We start from the raw sequence: 17,649 nt of genomic DNA, 5'->3' as shown, positions 1-17,649 counted from the left end.
CGATTGGGTTTTAGCTATGCAAGAAGAGTTAGATCAATTCACAAAGAATGATGTCTGGGATCTTATTCCCAAGCCCAGAAGCACTCACGTTATTGGAACCAGATGGGTATTCAGAAACAAACTGAATGAGAAAGGAGAAGTCGTCAGAAACAAAGCTAGACTAGTAGCTCAAGGTTACAGTCAACAAGAAGGTATTGACTACAATGAAACCTTTGCTCCAGTCGCAAGAATTCTCTGAGTTAATGCAGGCAGAATTTGAAATGAGCTTAATGCAAGAACTAAAGTTCTTTCTAGGAATTCAAATTAACCAAACTTCAGAAGTCACGTACGTTCATCAAAGCAAATACATAAAAGATGTTCTGAAGAAATTTGACATGGCTGAATGCAACCCTGCAAAGACTCCCATGCATCCAACATGCATTCTTGAAAAGGAAGAAGTCAGTAAAAAGCTCTCTCAGGCATTTCTGAAAGCAGTTCATCTTCATCTTGTTCTTCATCATCAATGGATTCTCAACAACAATCAGTATTCAACTACTCTCAACAAATGGACTCCAGCAACGCAACTCAAAGCACAAGCACTCCTACTCCAACAGTTACAGGCGTAACCATAACACCAGTTTACAAGGAACCTCATATTCTTGACCGTGAGGCTCACATCAATCTTGCAACTCCTTTTGAAAAACTGGAAGTTTTGTGTGAATCTCTTGTGGATTTCAACAACATGAAGAGGAATGGTGTAGACCTAACTGAAGAACTCCGTCAACAAGGTTGGGAAAACTACTTTCAACGGCTCTATGGCCCTGTTTACCCAAACCTCATCAAGGAATTCTGGAGGTTTGCTGACGCTGACGACCATTTCATCGTCTCCTACGTTTTGGGGGTAAAAATTGTGATTACTCAAAAATCAATTGCCTCTTTGCTGAACATGGAGAAAGCTGGAGGAAGAAGGATTTACAACATCAATCCTAGGGCAAAGTACATTGCTCAGGAAATTAACCCCACCATCTTCAAACTCAACACAGAAGGCAATCCCTCAAAGAACAAAGAACTACATCAGAATCTCCGAGTGTGGCTCAAGATCATTCTGGGAACTATTCATCATCGCCCAGCATCCAACTCATCAGATTACATCAATACATATCAGAAGTGTATTCTGTACTGTATTCATAAGGGTCTGAAGCTTTGCCTCCCAGCCCTCCTCTTCAAATATCTCAGAGACTCCGTACGGGAGACCAGGAACAACATGAAACCCAGAACCTACATCCCTCTGGGAAGACTTCTCTCTGATGTTCTGATAGAAAATGGGCTCGTAGATCATCTGGAGAAAAACAAACTCATGGAAGATTTGGCAATAGATACTGGAAGGCCTCTGAACTCCAGAAATCTGAAGAGCATGGGAATCCTGAAGAAGATTCAAGTCAAACCTACGCTGGACACCTCTTGGGACGCTTTAAAAGATCAGAGGAATATGCCAAATGGTCTCGCAAGGTTCTACAAGAATGAACCCAGAGAGGCAATCCTCCACTATCTCCAACGTCTGAAGGATGAAGGAGTGGACATCTCAGACTTCAGACTAGACGATCTGCTAGATTCAGAACCAGACTTCGTAAAGTTCAAAAGAGATCCATCTGAGAAATCTTCAAGAGCGAAGAAAGCAAGGCTAGGAGAAACTTCTGAATCAAGACCTCCAGCGCCTCTGCAAGAATCTTCTGGTAAGTCTGTCTCTGCTATTCCCTCTGTACAGCCATTGGCTTCTTTTACTCCTCTACCTACACCCATCTACACCACCTCTAAAACTCCTCCTTCCACCATCAGAACTTCTTAACCCTTACCCAAATTCAACCTTGACAATACCTCCCTACCCCTATCCGAAGCTGAACAATTAAATCAAACCACTTCCTCATCTTCAGCCCCAGAATCACCTCCCTATTTTATCATTTCCTCAGATACAGAACACTCTGACCCAACTTCTCCAACCCTAGCCCAACTTCAGGCTCAAAACCTTGCCTCTCAACAACCAACACAACCTCCACCTGAAGTAACTTCACCACCCACAGAACAACCAACCATCACTCATTCTGAAGTTCAACCCTCTGACCTTCATACCTCTGACACTATCCCTCCAAACCCTTCCGCTGAACCTGAACCTGAACCTGAATCTGAACCTGAACCTCAAACACTAAACCTAAGCCCTCCAACCTCTCCACCTCAAACATCTGAACCTGAACATTCCTTGCCTACCCTAGAGGAAGCCATTATGTTGTTCGCATGGGCTTCAGTACAAAAGGTCAAGTCTCTGACCATAAACTCTGGCATCAGTGATGATCCTGACTCTGTAAGGACACACTGGAACAGAGTCATTGGCTGGATGACTTCTGAGGCCTTCAAGCTGAAGCACATCTCTGAGCAAGTCAGAAACGACTTCATTAGAGATGCTGAGGCAAGACTATAGGAGCGTCTGGCCAGAGAAGCTGAAGAAGAAGCCAGAAGGCAAGAAGAAGAAAAAGCCAGACAAGCAGAAATCCAAAGGGCCAAGGAAGCTGAGGCCAAAGCTCTAGCTGACGCTGCTGCTGCTGAAGCTGAAGCAAAGGCAGCTGCAGAAGTTGAAGCCAGAACTGCTGAAGAACAGAGTGCTCTGACTCAAGGGGAGTCCTTTACTGTCATTCCTATGGTTCTCAAGACGCTTGAAGAACTTCAGAAAGACCAGAAGGAACTCAAAGCCAGAATGGACAAACAGGACACCGTCAACGACAATATCCAGAACCTGCTGACTCAACTGCTTCAGAGAATGCCTCCTCCTTCCAACCCTTAGGCACTTAGGATCTTTTGCTTGTTGCCTTGCTTATCTTTGTTTCTGATGTTTGTTTTTCTTGCCCTTATCTCTGATGTCTGTTATCTGAATATATACAATGTTTTGTTGATTATTTTGTTTAAGTCTTTTTGATTCTGACAAAAAGGGGGAGAAATCAAATAGCTCTGATGAAAAATTGCCTAATACCTTAAGCACTCTGCAAACATACTATTCTCTAAAATTAAATTCATCTAACACTGGACTTAAGAAATTGCAGAAGGTATCGAGAAACTTCATTGCTTGGAAGCTCTGGTAAGAACTTCTGAACTCCCTAGCCTATCTCAGGGGGAGCTCACTTCTATCTGATCTGATTTTTTGTTTCATCTGCTAATTGAGTTTGTATCTGATTTTTTGTTTCATCTGCTAATTGAGTTTGTTTTGTCATCATCAAAAAGGGGGAGATTGTAAGAACAAAAATTGTTCTACAACAGATTCCAAGATTTTGATGATAACAAAGGACGAAACCAAAAATGGCACTCTAACAAAAAGTTTCTAAGTGTGCAGGAATCTAAACAAAAAGAAAGGAATCTGATTACGTCATCAGATACAGAATCATATCAGATACAAATTATCAGAAGCATCTGAAGTAGTAATGCGCTCAAGATGTTCTAACTCTGAGCAAAACAGCAAAACTTCAGAGGCATCTGAACAAGGAGTACGCTCTAGAAGTTCTGACTCTGAACAAAGGCATATCCAAATTCCAGAAGCTCTCAGCGTCATCTGAAGACATCATCAGAACCCTAAGAGATCAAAACATCAGAAGCTCTAAAGCCACATAGCAAGATCTCAGATTAACATAGTTACGTAGACTCTGATAATGGATTTCCTAATTCAGAAAGAATAACGTCAACTTTGAATTTAAATGGAAAGGAATTATTATTGGAAAGAAGTTATTCAGGGAGACAAAGTTGTTTTGGCAAGAAACAACAGAAGTTATGGCATTGATTCCTAATCAAGACAAAATCATATGCCATCAATTTCAACGGTCCTTTCACCTCTATATAAAGGACAGCAAACAGCATTGAGAGATACAGCTGAACACATTGAAATATTCTCTCTCTCTCTCAAAGTTTCACGAGCTTTTGCTCAGAACGTGAAATATTCTATTTGCTCTTACTGCTGTAATACTTGCTTTATCCTAGAAGCACTCTAGATTACAAACTCTGTTTTTATCTAAGTTGTTTTTATATTCCTCAAGTGACTCTGCGCAGTCTGTATACTTGAGAGGACTAAGAGATCTTTCTCTTAGACGTTGGTTGTAATAATCTTTCAAGATTAGTGGATTAAGTCCTTGTTGAAGGCGAAATCACCTTGGCTGGGTGGACTGGAGTAGCTTTGTGTTATAAGCGAACCAGTATAAAATCCTGTGTGATTTTATTTTCCAAAAGCGCTTATTTTCCAAAACAATTCAAACCCCCCCCCCCCCCCCTTTCTTGTTTTTCTCACCTTCAATGAATACAAACACTTAAAGAAAAATTGTGTACAAAAGAATGATAACTTTTCACAAAGAAATAGACTTGTAAAAATATTGTGTCACCGACGTTTTTCTTCAAGTCTCCAAGTCTTCCTTATATAGCATAAGCATAAGTTCATTGGAGGGGGAAAATGGGGAAAACTCATTTAAGCGGTTGTCCACTGTTGGATGGGAAAGGAATGATATTGTGTACTGTCTTTCGCCCATAAAATTAGTGACAGGCGTGATGTATAGTATTGTCCTTGCCCACGAAATCAGGTAGTGGAAAGGATGTTCGATTTGTACTATGTATTATCTGATCACGTTCCTATTTTGATCTTATCTTCGATTTCATTGGCTTCTGATGAAAGTTGATGAAGCATGAAATGAAGAAACATAAAGTTGGATTCAGAAACTTCAGAATTTTTGGCTAGAACCTTGACAACGTCAGTAGTCTGGCTTGAGATCTTCATAATGTTTAGAATCTTCAGAGTATTTAGAATCTTCAGTCAGAACCTTGATAACTCCAATCGTCTGGCTTGAGATCTTCAGAATCTTCATCTACATAACACAACTTTATAAGCTTGCCATTCTTCATAAGTTTGGTGATCAGATTCACGTCCAGAAGCATGAACTTAGAGAGTATTGCAGCAACAACACAATGTCTCCTCAGAAGCTTCTCACGGATGAATCAACACAAAAGTAGAAAGGTCATTGCAGCAACAATATTGAAAATCTTTCAGAACTTCTAATAGCTGGCGCAAAAGCGGATTTAGAACACATAGTTTAAAAACTGATGATATTGCACATCATATATTCAGAATCAGAACTGGTTGTTAAAGTTACACAATAACAAACCATTATGGTACCAAAATTATTCTCACACAAATACAATATTGTTATCATAAAAACTAAAGGTATAGATGCAGAACCAAATCTTGTTCTAATAAAGAACACCAAAATACATCCTGGTTCCCCTTTCAAAATAAAGGTACTCTAGTCCCCTCATACCCCGTGAGAGATTTCACTATGTCAGATACGTTACAGTCGATCAACTTGACTCTCTTAACTATCTAACACAATCATAAAGGCACACCACCTTTTGATGTTACAACATACATGAGAAAGCACACGAGTTTCAGTTGAATACAACGATCACTAACACTTAGTGAACAATACAAAATTTGAATAAATGATGAAGAATATTTTATACTTGTACCAATAATGAGAATTGATCTTCCCTTCCAAATAAACAATTCACAATGTTTAATACTTAACTACTCCGAACTTGAGATTGAAACTTTAATGATGCTGTAAAAGTTTATGCAGAAAGTTTCACTAAGTTTTTGGCTCAAGGAACTTAGATGAAAATTGAGAAATATATGCATTTGAATTGTTAGGTAGAGGTGAAATTTAAAAATATGAATCCACAAATATTTATACTTGAATTATACCTTTTGGAAAAAGTATAGTATCATGAATTATTACCATGATTGATATATGAAGTATGCAAATTGTAAGAATAAGATTCGGTCATGCATCTGGCATTTAGTTTTGATGATAACAATATGTTGTTTGTTAGAGAACAATTTTGTAGCCTAATGGTTTTGTCTAGTGTGTAGCTTTTGCTAACATGTTCCGACTCTGAAGAATTGGCATGTGATGTTATCAGACTCTGGACTCAACACACTTTGACTCTGAAGAGATACATAAGCGTGCTTCATAAGATTACATTAAGTTCCAAAATGCTCTTAGACAACGATTCTAATGAATGTTTTTATTAAAGCTTTTGATTATGACTCTAATAGAAGAACCTCTGAAGGTTATCAAGCTCCCAAGATTTTGAAGAATAAGTTATAAAGACCAGGTTCTGAGGAACTGTGTCAAGACTCTGAAGATAAGGTTTTGAAGCTTCTCTCAACCAGTCTCTTGATCCTTCTAAACATGCTTCAACAACATTTACTCAAAAGCCTATGAAGATTAGAAGATAAGATCAAAGGTTTTATGTGAGAAAAATAATATATAGTACAATATCAAATATTCCTTCCACTATGCTGATTTCATGGAGTAAGGACTATATTATTTATACCATTTTGTCCCTCACCCTGACATACTGTTATATAAGGCGGCATCTCATTATGAAGATGTTCATTCTACCCTTCAACAGATCTTTTCATGCATATATAAAGGAGACTTGGAAGAATGAATGAAGCTGCTAATTTTGCTATACTACATTACTCTATTCACGCTACAATGCTTTTGCTGAACATACTATTTTTATGAGTATATATAGAAAACACATATATAGTTTTTATTTGTTATTGTGTTCATATTTGTTTGTACTTAAACTTTGTGTAATATGCTTTTTGAAGCATCCTTGTAAACATAAATACTTGTATCTCTTTGTTTGAGATTGTTTCCTTGAGTGACTAGGGTTTAGTCTAAATACTCGAGAAGACAAAGATGAGTAGTCTTTGTGTGTCTGTAATCTGGTGATTATAGTAGATTAAGTCCTTATTGAGAAGGCAAAATCACCTTGACGGATGAATTGGATTAACTTCGTTAGTAGTGAACCAGTATAAAAATAATTGTGTTCATTTATTTTTACTCTTGGTTTTACTTTGGGTGTTTGAACTAGAAATTTTTTTAATCTTGGAAACCCAATTCAAACCCCAATTTCTTGTATATCTTGTCACCTTCACAAATAACATAATCCAAAAGACACTCAACAAAAACTTAAATAACTTGTCTTTATTCCTTTCATTGTCCAAATTCATCTTTATATTCTCTTTTCTCTTACACTCAAAGTCTTTGATAATGATAGTAATATCCTTCACAAACTCTGAGCAGTTGCAAGCGCAAAGTATTTTGACCGTGTATGTTGATGCTTCATTGGAATTCTTCAAGAAATTTATGGGTTAGTGTGTTATGGTAAGAACATATGGAGGATGACCATCAAGTTCATCATCTCATATGAACAACTTACAACTTGTCAATTCCTACAAATTTGGAGACAAAATCAACATTATCAACAAATATTAACAATGAACATTAAAATAAATAGATTAACCATAATTATATGAAACAAGTTGCAATCAAACTCACCCCTCAATTTGCACTTTTCAAGATCTCCTTTTAGGGTTTTCTTTGGAATTGGACATGGACATTTTCAAGTTAGTGGTATGACATGAATGAGTAATATATTTCTATTTGAGGAAAGTGCAAAATTATTTTACACTATCAAAGCATATTCATTAAACTCAAATCATTTTGGAAACATATTTTTTGAAAAATTTATAATTCTGACTATGTTTTAATCTTTAATAATGTATATTTATGTTATAAGATATAAAAATATAAAAATTACTTTTTAATATTTAAAGTATAGTCTTTAATTTATAAAAATTAATTTTTTAATATTTAAAATATTTTATAAAAGTTACTTTTAGAAATATAATAAATAATCCATTTTTTTTCAAAAGTTAAAACCCAATATCTTGACACAATGACAAAAGGATAATAGAGTGGAATGAGATGTAATATTAATTTATAATATTTATATTTACATGTAAATTAATTTAAAAAATTAATAAATTATCCCATATATTCCAAAAATTATATATAAATTATGCAAGTTATATAAAAGAATTGAATTGATATCTATGTCCGTGTAAATATATTTTACATTGTCAATTAATCATAATTGTTATTAAATTTTATAAGTATTTTTTATTTTTCTATTAAGTAAATATAAAATATCGCTTACGTATGATTGTGATTTCCCAACCACATAAATTTTTCCACACTAACATAATATATCAATTAATCTTTATTAGTATTAACACACTTTTGTCAGCATAATTATAATTTTAAAATTTAATCAAAATATTTATAATATATTTTTATATTATTTTTGTTTTTTTACAGTAAAATAAATAATAATACAAAACAAGTAATGGCAAGTTGACAACTATACATATGAATACTACTGGTCCAGGATATATAATATAGTGATAGCCTAATATGGACTATGGAGCAATGTGTTTGGGTCCCGTAAAAAAAGAAAATTTTTATCCCACCTTATGGAAAAACACGCTATAGAAAATTTAAAATGCTCATTAGATTTTGAAGATACATTTCTGGATGCACCCTTGCACCATCTTATGACGCATCAAATAAATGTCACCCTAGAGTAAATAAAATTTTTATTATGGAGATGCATCTTCGAGTATTTTTAACAAATATATTGATGTTTGAGCAACCCGTTGAATATTCTATAGATGCATCTTCGGAGGTTTGGGGCAGGATTTTGATATATTTGCCACTTTTGCATGTCAAGTATTTACGGAGATGCTGTTGGTGTAAGCCCTAGAGGTCAATACTTTTGGTACTTGTATCGAATTATTTATTAATAATAAAAGACTTTTTCTTTATTATGTTGGTTTAATAAAGTCCCTAGAATAGTTAGTTCGTTTAATGTATCAAGTGTGACTTAATCATGAGATCACATTAAACATAAGGACACTATTCTTAAAGTATCCGTAGTCGAGCTTTATTGTGAAGTGGGACAACATTAGAGCATTAAGACTATTATGTATATAGATTGATGATCACATCTCATGGATCATGGATAAAGAGTTATCAAGTCTTAAACATAGGTATGAATATTAAGAGTAATATTTATACTGGATTGACCCGCTATGAGAATACTATATAGAATGTTATGCAAAGTGTCATAAATTATTCTCATGGTGACAATGGTGTATATCACCCTTCGATCTGAAACCACTATGGACCCTAGATGTAGAGTCGAGTGTCTTATTGCTGATCAAACGTTGTCCATAACTGGATGACCATAAAGATAGTTGATAGGTACTCCACGAAGCATGCTAAGGGACATGAGTGACCTAGATGGAATTTGCCCATCCTGCGTAACAGAATAAATGTCTATGGGTCCAATATTGAACTGGACAAGGATGACACGGTCTATGCCTTGTGTTCAATATAGATATAAGGGCAAAAGGATAATTATACACATAAGTATTATCACAAAAGGATTTGTCATATCACATGATATTTTCGTGTCTTGGGTAGCAGTGATGTGTTGCTAGATACCGCTCACTGTTTATTATGTTAAATGTGTGATTTAATATAATTGTCGCGAAAACCTACAGGGTCACACACAAAAGGATAGATTGATGAGAGATAGAGTAACTAAGGAACACCGTAAGGTAGTCTATTGCAAGCTTATAATTTAATTTTAAGATTCTTATACTTTGTCTCTTTAAGGATTATTATAGTAGTGTTTTTTTTTGTTGATTTAATTGACTTGAAATGATTGAATTAAGGGTTAAAAGGAGTTGGAGGCCCAGGGTTTGAGTCATGGCAAGGGTGTAAATATATACTAATACTCAACCACTAACAATTTGCCATTCAAAAAGAAAAAAAATCCGGTTGACTTATTATCATTCACGAGGACAAAAATTCCACCTTTGTTTCATTATATTTTTTATTTAAATTTTTTGTAAAGGAATTGATTTCCTTTTCCGGGCTAAAACTTCAAAACAAGCATATTGGCTTTGTCTCAATTTTAAACAAAAGCATCTAACCTCACACCGAGAAATTTAGTTAAGTGTGGTTAATTTTTTCTATCTCACTAAAATGCATTCTTTTTTCTTTTCTTGACGTAAAAAATGTGTGCATTCTAAAAAGTGATATTCATGAAAACTTGTTCAATGAGATAAGCTATTCAAAAAGAAAACTTATATTAATATGATTATTTTAGGAATGACATTATTAAATATATTATAAGTAGTTATATGTTTTTGAAATTGAGGCCACCAAATAAGAATTTTTCAATGCATACTAACAAGACCACCCCAATCTTTTCTTCTGATCTGGTCATATTATATTAGGTAACTTCTGAAAGAGATGACAAATATTTGATTGCAACATCAGAGCAGCCGCTTTGTGCATATCATATAGATGAAACGATCCAGCCTACCCAGCTACCCCTTAGGTAACATGAATTTAGTCGCATCTTTCATATTAAATTGGAAAACTATGTTATATTTTTAATTTTGGAAACATACTTTCTGTAGGTATGCTGGATATTCAACTTGCTTTCATAGAGAAGCTGGATCTCATGGTCGAGATACTCTAGGACTATTTCGAGTTCACCAATTTGAGAAAGTAGAGTAGTTTTGCATTACCTCCCTACATGACAATAATTCATGGGTCATGCACGAGGAAATGCTTAAGAACTCCGAGGAATTTTACAAGGTGGTACGACAATGTCCTTCATAATAAAGCCATTTTTTTATTTGAGCGCTTATTAGAAATCTACGAGAGAATTGAGTTTTCTCATAACTGTTTTCTCTTTCTTCATAAGTTTGTTACAATGTTTCTTACACCCTGAATTTATATTCTAAACTAAATGACATGTCAAACACATTTAAAGAGGGGAATATTTAATGCATCTCAATATTTCTTGTAAGGTTTGATATGTAGGACTTTGTTGTATGTTTGTCCCGTCCTCTTTCATCACCTCATTCTATTTCATCTAGCTGTTGCCATTGCATAGACATTGTTATCTTGGTTGTTTTCAACCTAAATTGAGTGGTTTCTTCGTCCTCCTTTTTAGTTTCCTTTTCTTATGTAATTATATTTTATTTACTGCAGTTGAACATTCCATATCAAATTGTTTCCATTGTATCTGGTGCTTTAAATGCTGCTGCTGCGAAGAAGTATGATCTTGAAGCATGGTTTCCAGCTTCTCAAACTTACAGGGAGTTGGTATCCTGTTCAAATTGTACTGACTACCAGGCCAGAAAATTAGAAATTCGATTTGGACAGAAAAAGGTCAGTAATGCCCAAGTTCATTATATTGATGGCGTCATTACATCTAATTGATAGCTTTATTACATAGTGTTATTCAATTACTTTAGGATGAAGTTCATTTCCAGAGAGATATTGAGAGTTATTTCCCGTGTATGTTAGAATCTCATAATAAGTGTAGGAGAGATGAGGATGATTAGAAATGACAATATTAGAGAGTGTTGGGGTAACATCTATAGTAGAAAAATTGTGAAAAATAGTCTTAGATGGTTTTATATGTAGAGAGAAGATTTTCATATTTTGTTGTAAGAAGAGTTGATCTGATGAAGATGAGTCAAACAACTAGAGAAAGAGGAAGACCTAGGGACATTATGGTATAATTTGATCCATGTAGACAACACTAAATGGAATAAGACTTGATTTTTTATTGTTATACTTTCTGAAATTATGTGTGTCAATGACTGCATACATATGGTTTGCCATGGGCAATATGGTTTACAAGACTTTAATTTCATAATTTTGACTGTTAGCCTTTTGCATCTTTTTTCCTGTTGTAGAGCAATGATCCAGTGAAGAAATACGTTCATTTGTTGAACTCTACTCTCACAGCTACTGAGAGGACCATGTGCTGCATACTAGAGAACAACCAGAAGGAGGATGGGGTAGAGATACCAGAAGTCCTCAGGCCATTCATGGATGGAAAGACTCTCCTGCCCTTCAAGAACAAACCGAATAACGAAGCCAAAGGGAAGAAATCGAAGGCTTAATTGCATTATGTCATATTGTGTAACTCATTAATCTATAAACCTTGTGTTTTATTGGCTTTGTTTTAAACATTGTGAAAGCTGGGTTTGTTTTAAACATTGTGAAAGGTTTAGACCCCGCATCGAACATCCAGTTTTGCATTAAAGGTTGTGACAAAAATGGCTAAACATGTTTATTTTTATTGCCATCTGGATTATGGGATTAAAGTTCTGGGAAAAGTAATATCCTCATAAGAGTTGGGAAAAGTAATATCCTCGTAAGAATAAGAATAATGAAAGTGTTGGGAAAAGTAATATCCACAAAAGAAAAAAAAGCTAGCACCCAGAATGCAGTTACGGTCTGCATATGCTCGTGAGTTTCATGCTATTACTGTTGCATTGGCTAAATTCAGGCATTATTTACTTGGTCATAAATTTATTCTGAGAATGGATCAAAAGAGTTTGAGAACTTTATTGGATCAGTCTCTGCATACTCCAGAACATTAAGCATGGTTGCACAAATTTGTTGGTTATGACTTCCAAATTGAATACAAACCAGGCAAAGATAATCAAGTTGCTGATGTCCTGTCTTGGGTTATGTCCCTGTCGGGGTCTTCTGTTGAAAATTCTCTGTTGCAGCAAGTGAAAGTGAAAGTAGTTGCTAATGCTCACTTGCAAGATATTGTTCAGCAATGTAATAATCATTCGGTGTCGGATGGTCAGTATATGGTGAGAGAAGGTTTGCTATATTGGAAACATAGGCTGGTGATGCCTGCAGAGAGTCCACTGATACAACAGATACTCACTGAATATCATTCCTCTCCAATTGGAGGACATGTTGGCATCACAAGAACTATGATTTGTATCTCCGCACAATTCTATTGGCCCAACATGAGAAAAGATGTGCAGAAGTTCATTGCGGAATGTGTTATTTGCCAACAAGCTAAACACCTCAACACATTACCAGCTGGATGCTACAACCTTTGCCAATTCCCAATCAGGTATGGGAGGATGTTACAATGGATTTCATAACTGGTTTGCCATTATCTTTTGGGTTTACGGTGATATTGGTAGTTGTGGATAGATTGACATAATATGCATATTTTATGCCAATAAAAACCGACTACACTAGTAAAACTGTGGCCGGGGCTTTCATGAACAATGTGGTGAAATTATATGGATTGCTAAAATCAATTGTACTAGATAAAGATAAAGTATTTACTAGCAAATTTTGATAGCAACTGTTTGTATTGCAGGGCACTACACTATCCATGAGTTCTTCATACCATCCACAAACTGATGGTCAATCTGAAGTTGTGAATAAGTGTCTAGAGATGTTGCGTTGCTTTAGTTTTAACAATCCTAAAGGTCGGGCTAAGGCACTGGCATGGGCAGAGTATTGATATAACTCTTCATTTCATACTAGTACCGGTATGACTCCATTCAAAGCTCTTTATGGGAGAGATCCTCCAAGGTTGATAAGTTATGAACATGATCCCAAGGATAGTATTGAGCTGCAGCAACAACTGAGAGAGAGATCCTCCAAGGTTGATAAGTTATGAACATGATCCCAAGGATAGTATTGAGCTGCAGCAACAACTGAGAGAGAGATCCTCCAAGGTTGATAAGTTATGAACATGATCCCAAGGATAGTATTGAGCTGCAGCAACAACTGAGAGAGAGATCAACTAGTGCAAAAATTAAAGACACAATTGCAGAGATCACAATAGAGGATGAAATCACCATTCCACTACACACAACCACCACAGTCATGACTGACAGTCACCACAACATTTTTTGCTATCCCTTTGTACAATGGATCCGTAAGATACAAGAAAGAAATTAGTGTCAAAACCAGACCAACTTTTAAAGATTGAACCACTTTTCATGGATCATCTTTGCCAACTTTCCAAATTGTTCTCCTCACTAAACTGGAAATATTTTCACTTTATCTGCAAAGCTTTAAAATGATTTCCAATGGCTTGAGCTTTAGCTTAGCAGTGATGGTTTCATGATCCATTGAAACTTTTACGAGTGAGATAGTGAGTAATAAAAGTTTTGGTTATGAGAAAGGGTGAATTAAAATCTTAGGAAAAGGTGACAAGAGAAGAGAATATTGATGGTATATTTAAGAATAGAAAGACATGGTGGTATCTTCAGAAATGCTTAGAGGCAATGATAAGCGGAGAAGACCAACCTTATATAAACTGGTTGTCATCATATTGGTGACCTGATCTATTTGTACAATTATGTAAGCAAAGCAACGGAAACAGTGCTGAATTGATTAACTATTTAGAATTCATATCTCCACGTGGTGCCAAACGATCAACATTCACGTTGACAGAAAACTAGATACATTGCCAATGAGAACCTAGTAACCAATGAGACCCTCTAAAAAGGGAATATCAAACTCTAAACATAAACTTGAGGTTCCATTAGGCCTTGGATGTTGTTTGCAAATTTAAGAGACTTAAAAGAAGCACGTTTCGGATCATACACATTCAATTTAAACTTCTCCCTCGTGCGCCACTGCAGCAACACAGCATCTTCTAAATCACATACTATCCTATGGCCATAACCACCCCGGGAAGAAACATTTACATGGGAACTCCAAGAATCACCATTTCCAAATTCCTTCGTTGTCCAAACAGCAAGAAGCCCAATACCATACCTGTCAGTAACGAGGGACAAACAACCACTGAATGTGCCTATGGTACTTCTAGGGATGCGGATATCAGCAGGAGGCAGTGAAATTTCTTGATATAACTCTGACTTCAAATCAAGAGAAACTATAAATCCATATGCCAACCAATTAACGTGGTTATTGAGAATGGTTCCAGGTGCATAACTTATGAAGTTAGGATATGGGAAGTCCTCAATCATTCTCCAAGAATCTGAGCCAAATGCATGAACATGGGACGTGTACTCTGCCAATGCCCTTAGTAAGAGAAACAACCTTATAGTTATTGCAATCATACCCTAATGAGTATGATATTACAGAAGAATTTAGAGGTGGCAATATCTTTAACTTTCTAATTGAAGGATTGCACAAAATACCGATATAATTAGGTAATCTAAAACACAAGATTCTGTCACAAACGGAGGTAGCCAAAGGTCCATCGTAAAGATTATTTTGGGCCAGAATCTCAAGAATCTCTGTTAGAGGGTACCTGAACTGTGTAGGGTACGACGTGGGGCCGAAGATTGAGGTGAATGGGGAAGCAGATAGAAGAAACTCAGGTGGCATGTGCTGAGAGCTTGTGATGATGTGGTGGCAGTCTTGGTTACAGGTTGATACAAGAAGATGCTTCTTGGCCAAGTTGGAATCTCCGGAGATGAGATCATTCCATGCCTTGCAGACGCAACGGAGAGTAATGAGCTGCTTCACGCGAAGCCTGGACAAGATTTCTACAAGAATATCCAAAGAAACATGCGGCGCTGACTGAGAAGCAGGTGTGGAGGCGGCGTTCTGACAACCTTCTCGTTCCTTCATTGGTGCTGACTGAGAAGCAGGTGTGGAGGCGATGTTTTGACAACCTTCTCGTTCCTTCATTGGTGCTGACTGAGAAGCAGGTGTGGAGGCGGCGTTCTGAGAACCTTCTCGTTCCTTCATTGGTGCTGACTGAGAAGCAGGTGTGGAGGCGGCGTTCTGAGAACCTTCTCCTGTCATATCAAAACTTCTCTATAGCAGCAGACTTTAGGATTTAGAAACTGTTTATTTTAGAAAGTGATAGGTAGTGAATTGAATGTTGCGAGGGTTATAAATACTATTCCCTCACTCCCACAATTCCAAATTCCAAAATGACAATTCATGTGAAATAAAAGGGAGTCGCTTCATGTGAAATAAAAGGGTCTATGAAAATCGATTATCAATTTTTAAGATAATTTTTTTAATTTTATTATTTAATTAATATTATTTTTATTATTTTTAATATATAATAAAAATATTTTAATAAAAATATAATTTAATCTCTTTACTTTATTATTATTTATTAACTTATATGAAATAATTAATTCAATATAACAAAATCTATATCAAATAAAATATATTTAACTCAATATAAGAATTTGGAGGTGGCAATATCTTTAACTTTCTAATCGAAGGATTGCACAAAATACCAACACAATTAGGTAACCTAAAACACAAGATCCCGTCACAAACGGAGGTATCCAAACGTCCATTGTAAAGACTATTTTGGGCCAGAATCTCAAGAATCTCTGTTAGAGGGTACCTGAATTGTGTAGGGTGCGACGTGGGGGCGAAGATTGAGGTGAATGGGGAACCAGATAGAAGAAACTCAGGTGGCATGTGCTGAGAGCTTGTGATGATGTGGTGGCAGTCCTGGTTACAGGTTGATACAAGAAGATGCTTCTTGGCCAAGTTGGAATCTCCAGAGATGAGATCATTCCATGCCTTGCAGACGCAACGGAGATTAATGAGCTGCTTCACGTGAAGCCTGGACAAGATTTCTACAAGAAGTTCCAAAGAAACTGTTTTTTTAGAAAGTGATGGGTAGTGAAATAATAGGGAGTCACTTCATGTGAAATAAAAGGGCCTATGAAAATCGATTATCAATTTTTAAGATAACTTTTTAAATTCTATTAGTTAATTAATATTATTTTTATCATTTTTAATATATAATAAAAATATTTTAATAAAAATATAATTTAATCTCTTTACTTTATTATTATTTATTAACTTATATGAAATAATTAACTCAATATAACAAAATCTATATCAAATAAAATATCTTTAACTCAATATAAGAATTTGGAGGTGGCAATATCTTTAACTTTCTAATCGAAGGATTGCACAAAATACCAACACAATTAGGTAATCTAAAACACAAGATCCCGTCACAAACGGAGGTATCCAAACGTCCATTGTAAAGACTATTTTGGGCCAGAATCTCAAGAATCTCTGTTAGAGGGTACCTGAACTGTGTAGGGTGCGACGTGGGGCCGAAGATTGAGGCGGCGTTCTGAGAACCTTCTCGTTCCTTCATTGGTGCTGACTGAGAAGCAGGTGTGGAGGCGGCGTTCTGAGAACCTTCTCCTGTCATATCAAAACTTCTCTATAGCAGCAGACTTTAGGATTTAGAAACTGTTTATTTTAGAAAGTGATGGGTAGTGAATTGAATGTTGCGAGGTTTATAAATACTACTCCCTCACTCCCACAATTCCAAATTCCAAATTCCAAAATGACAATTCATGTGAAATAAAAGGGAGTCGCTTCATGTGAAATAAAAGGGCCTATGAAAATCGATTACCAATTTTTAAGATAATTTTTAAAATTTTATTATTTAATTAATATTATTTTTATCATTTTTAATATATAATAAAAATATTTTAATAAAAATATAATTTAATCTCTTTACTTTATTATTATTTATTAACTTATATGAAATAATTAACTCAATATAACAAAATCTATATCAAATAAAATATTAAATCTTTAAATTTAGAGGAAACTAAACTACCTTTTAAGAAAATAATGTCTTTTAAAAACTTGTAGCATTTACTAATATTATATTTCCCAAACAAATTCTTCAAACTTGTTTTAGAAAATCCTCATCTGATTTGTTTTGTTTTAAGTTTGTTTTAAATCTCAGCAAATATTTATTTCTAATTTTCTATACTATTATTCTCTTTTCTTATAATTTTTATTTTGTTACAATATTTTCTTTAAAAAATATTAATTTAAAATATTAAATATAAAAATGTATTTTAAAAAATTATTATTTGCACTTCCTCTGAACATCAAA

The 17,649-nt window shown here is 35.2% G+C and overlaps 2 protein-coding genes across 3 annotated transcripts; one reads left to right on the top strand and one right to left on the bottom strand.

Annotated features, from left to right (window-relative positions):
- Positions 1-10,175: 10,175 nt before the first annotated feature.
- LOC127107293 (serine--tRNA ligase, cytoplasmic) lies at positions 10,176-12,051 on the top strand. 2 transcript variants are annotated; one of them, XM_051044589.1, is made up of 4 exons: positions 10,176-10,323; positions 10,406-10,589; positions 10,986-11,165; positions 11,699-12,051. In XM_051044589.1, the coding sequence occupies exons 2-4, from the start codon at positions 10,545-10,547 to the stop codon at positions 11,906-11,908; spliced, it is 435 nt and encodes a 144-aa protein (XP_050900546.1). In that variant the 5' UTR covers positions 10,176-10,323; positions 10,406-10,544; the 3' UTR covers positions 11,909-12,051. The 2 variants fall into 2 exon arrangements, with proteins under 2 accessions (XP_050900546.1, XP_050900547.1); XM_051044590.1 differs by lacking the exon at positions 10,176-10,323 and having other exon boundaries at positions 10,366-10,586.
- Positions 12,052-12,899: 848 nt separating this feature from the next.
- On the bottom strand, positions 12,900-16,997 carry LOC127107292 (F-box/kelch-repeat protein At3g23880). Its single transcript, XM_051044588.1, has 2 exons — positions 16,875-16,997; positions 12,900-15,541 (listed from the first exon to the last, which is right to left on the bottom strand). Exons 1-2 carry the CDS (start codon positions 16,945-16,947, stop codon positions 14,760-14,762), a joined length of 855 nt encoding a protein of 284 aa, XP_050900545.1. The 5' UTR covers positions 16,948-16,997; the 3' UTR covers positions 12,900-14,759.
- Between the last annotated feature and the right edge of the window lie 652 nt (positions 16,998-17,649).

This window comes from Lathyrus oleraceus, chromosome 7 (genome assembly GCF_024323335.1).
Source record: "Lathyrus oleraceus cultivar Zhongwan6 chromosome 7, CAAS_Psat_ZW6_1.0, whole genome shotgun sequence".
In the NCBI taxonomy this organism is placed as follows: Eukaryota; Viridiplantae; Streptophyta; class Magnoliopsida; order Fabales; family Fabaceae; genus Lathyrus; species Lathyrus oleraceus.
Note: the sequence above shows the minus strand (reverse complement) of the source record. Positions and strands in the feature narration are given on the sequence as shown.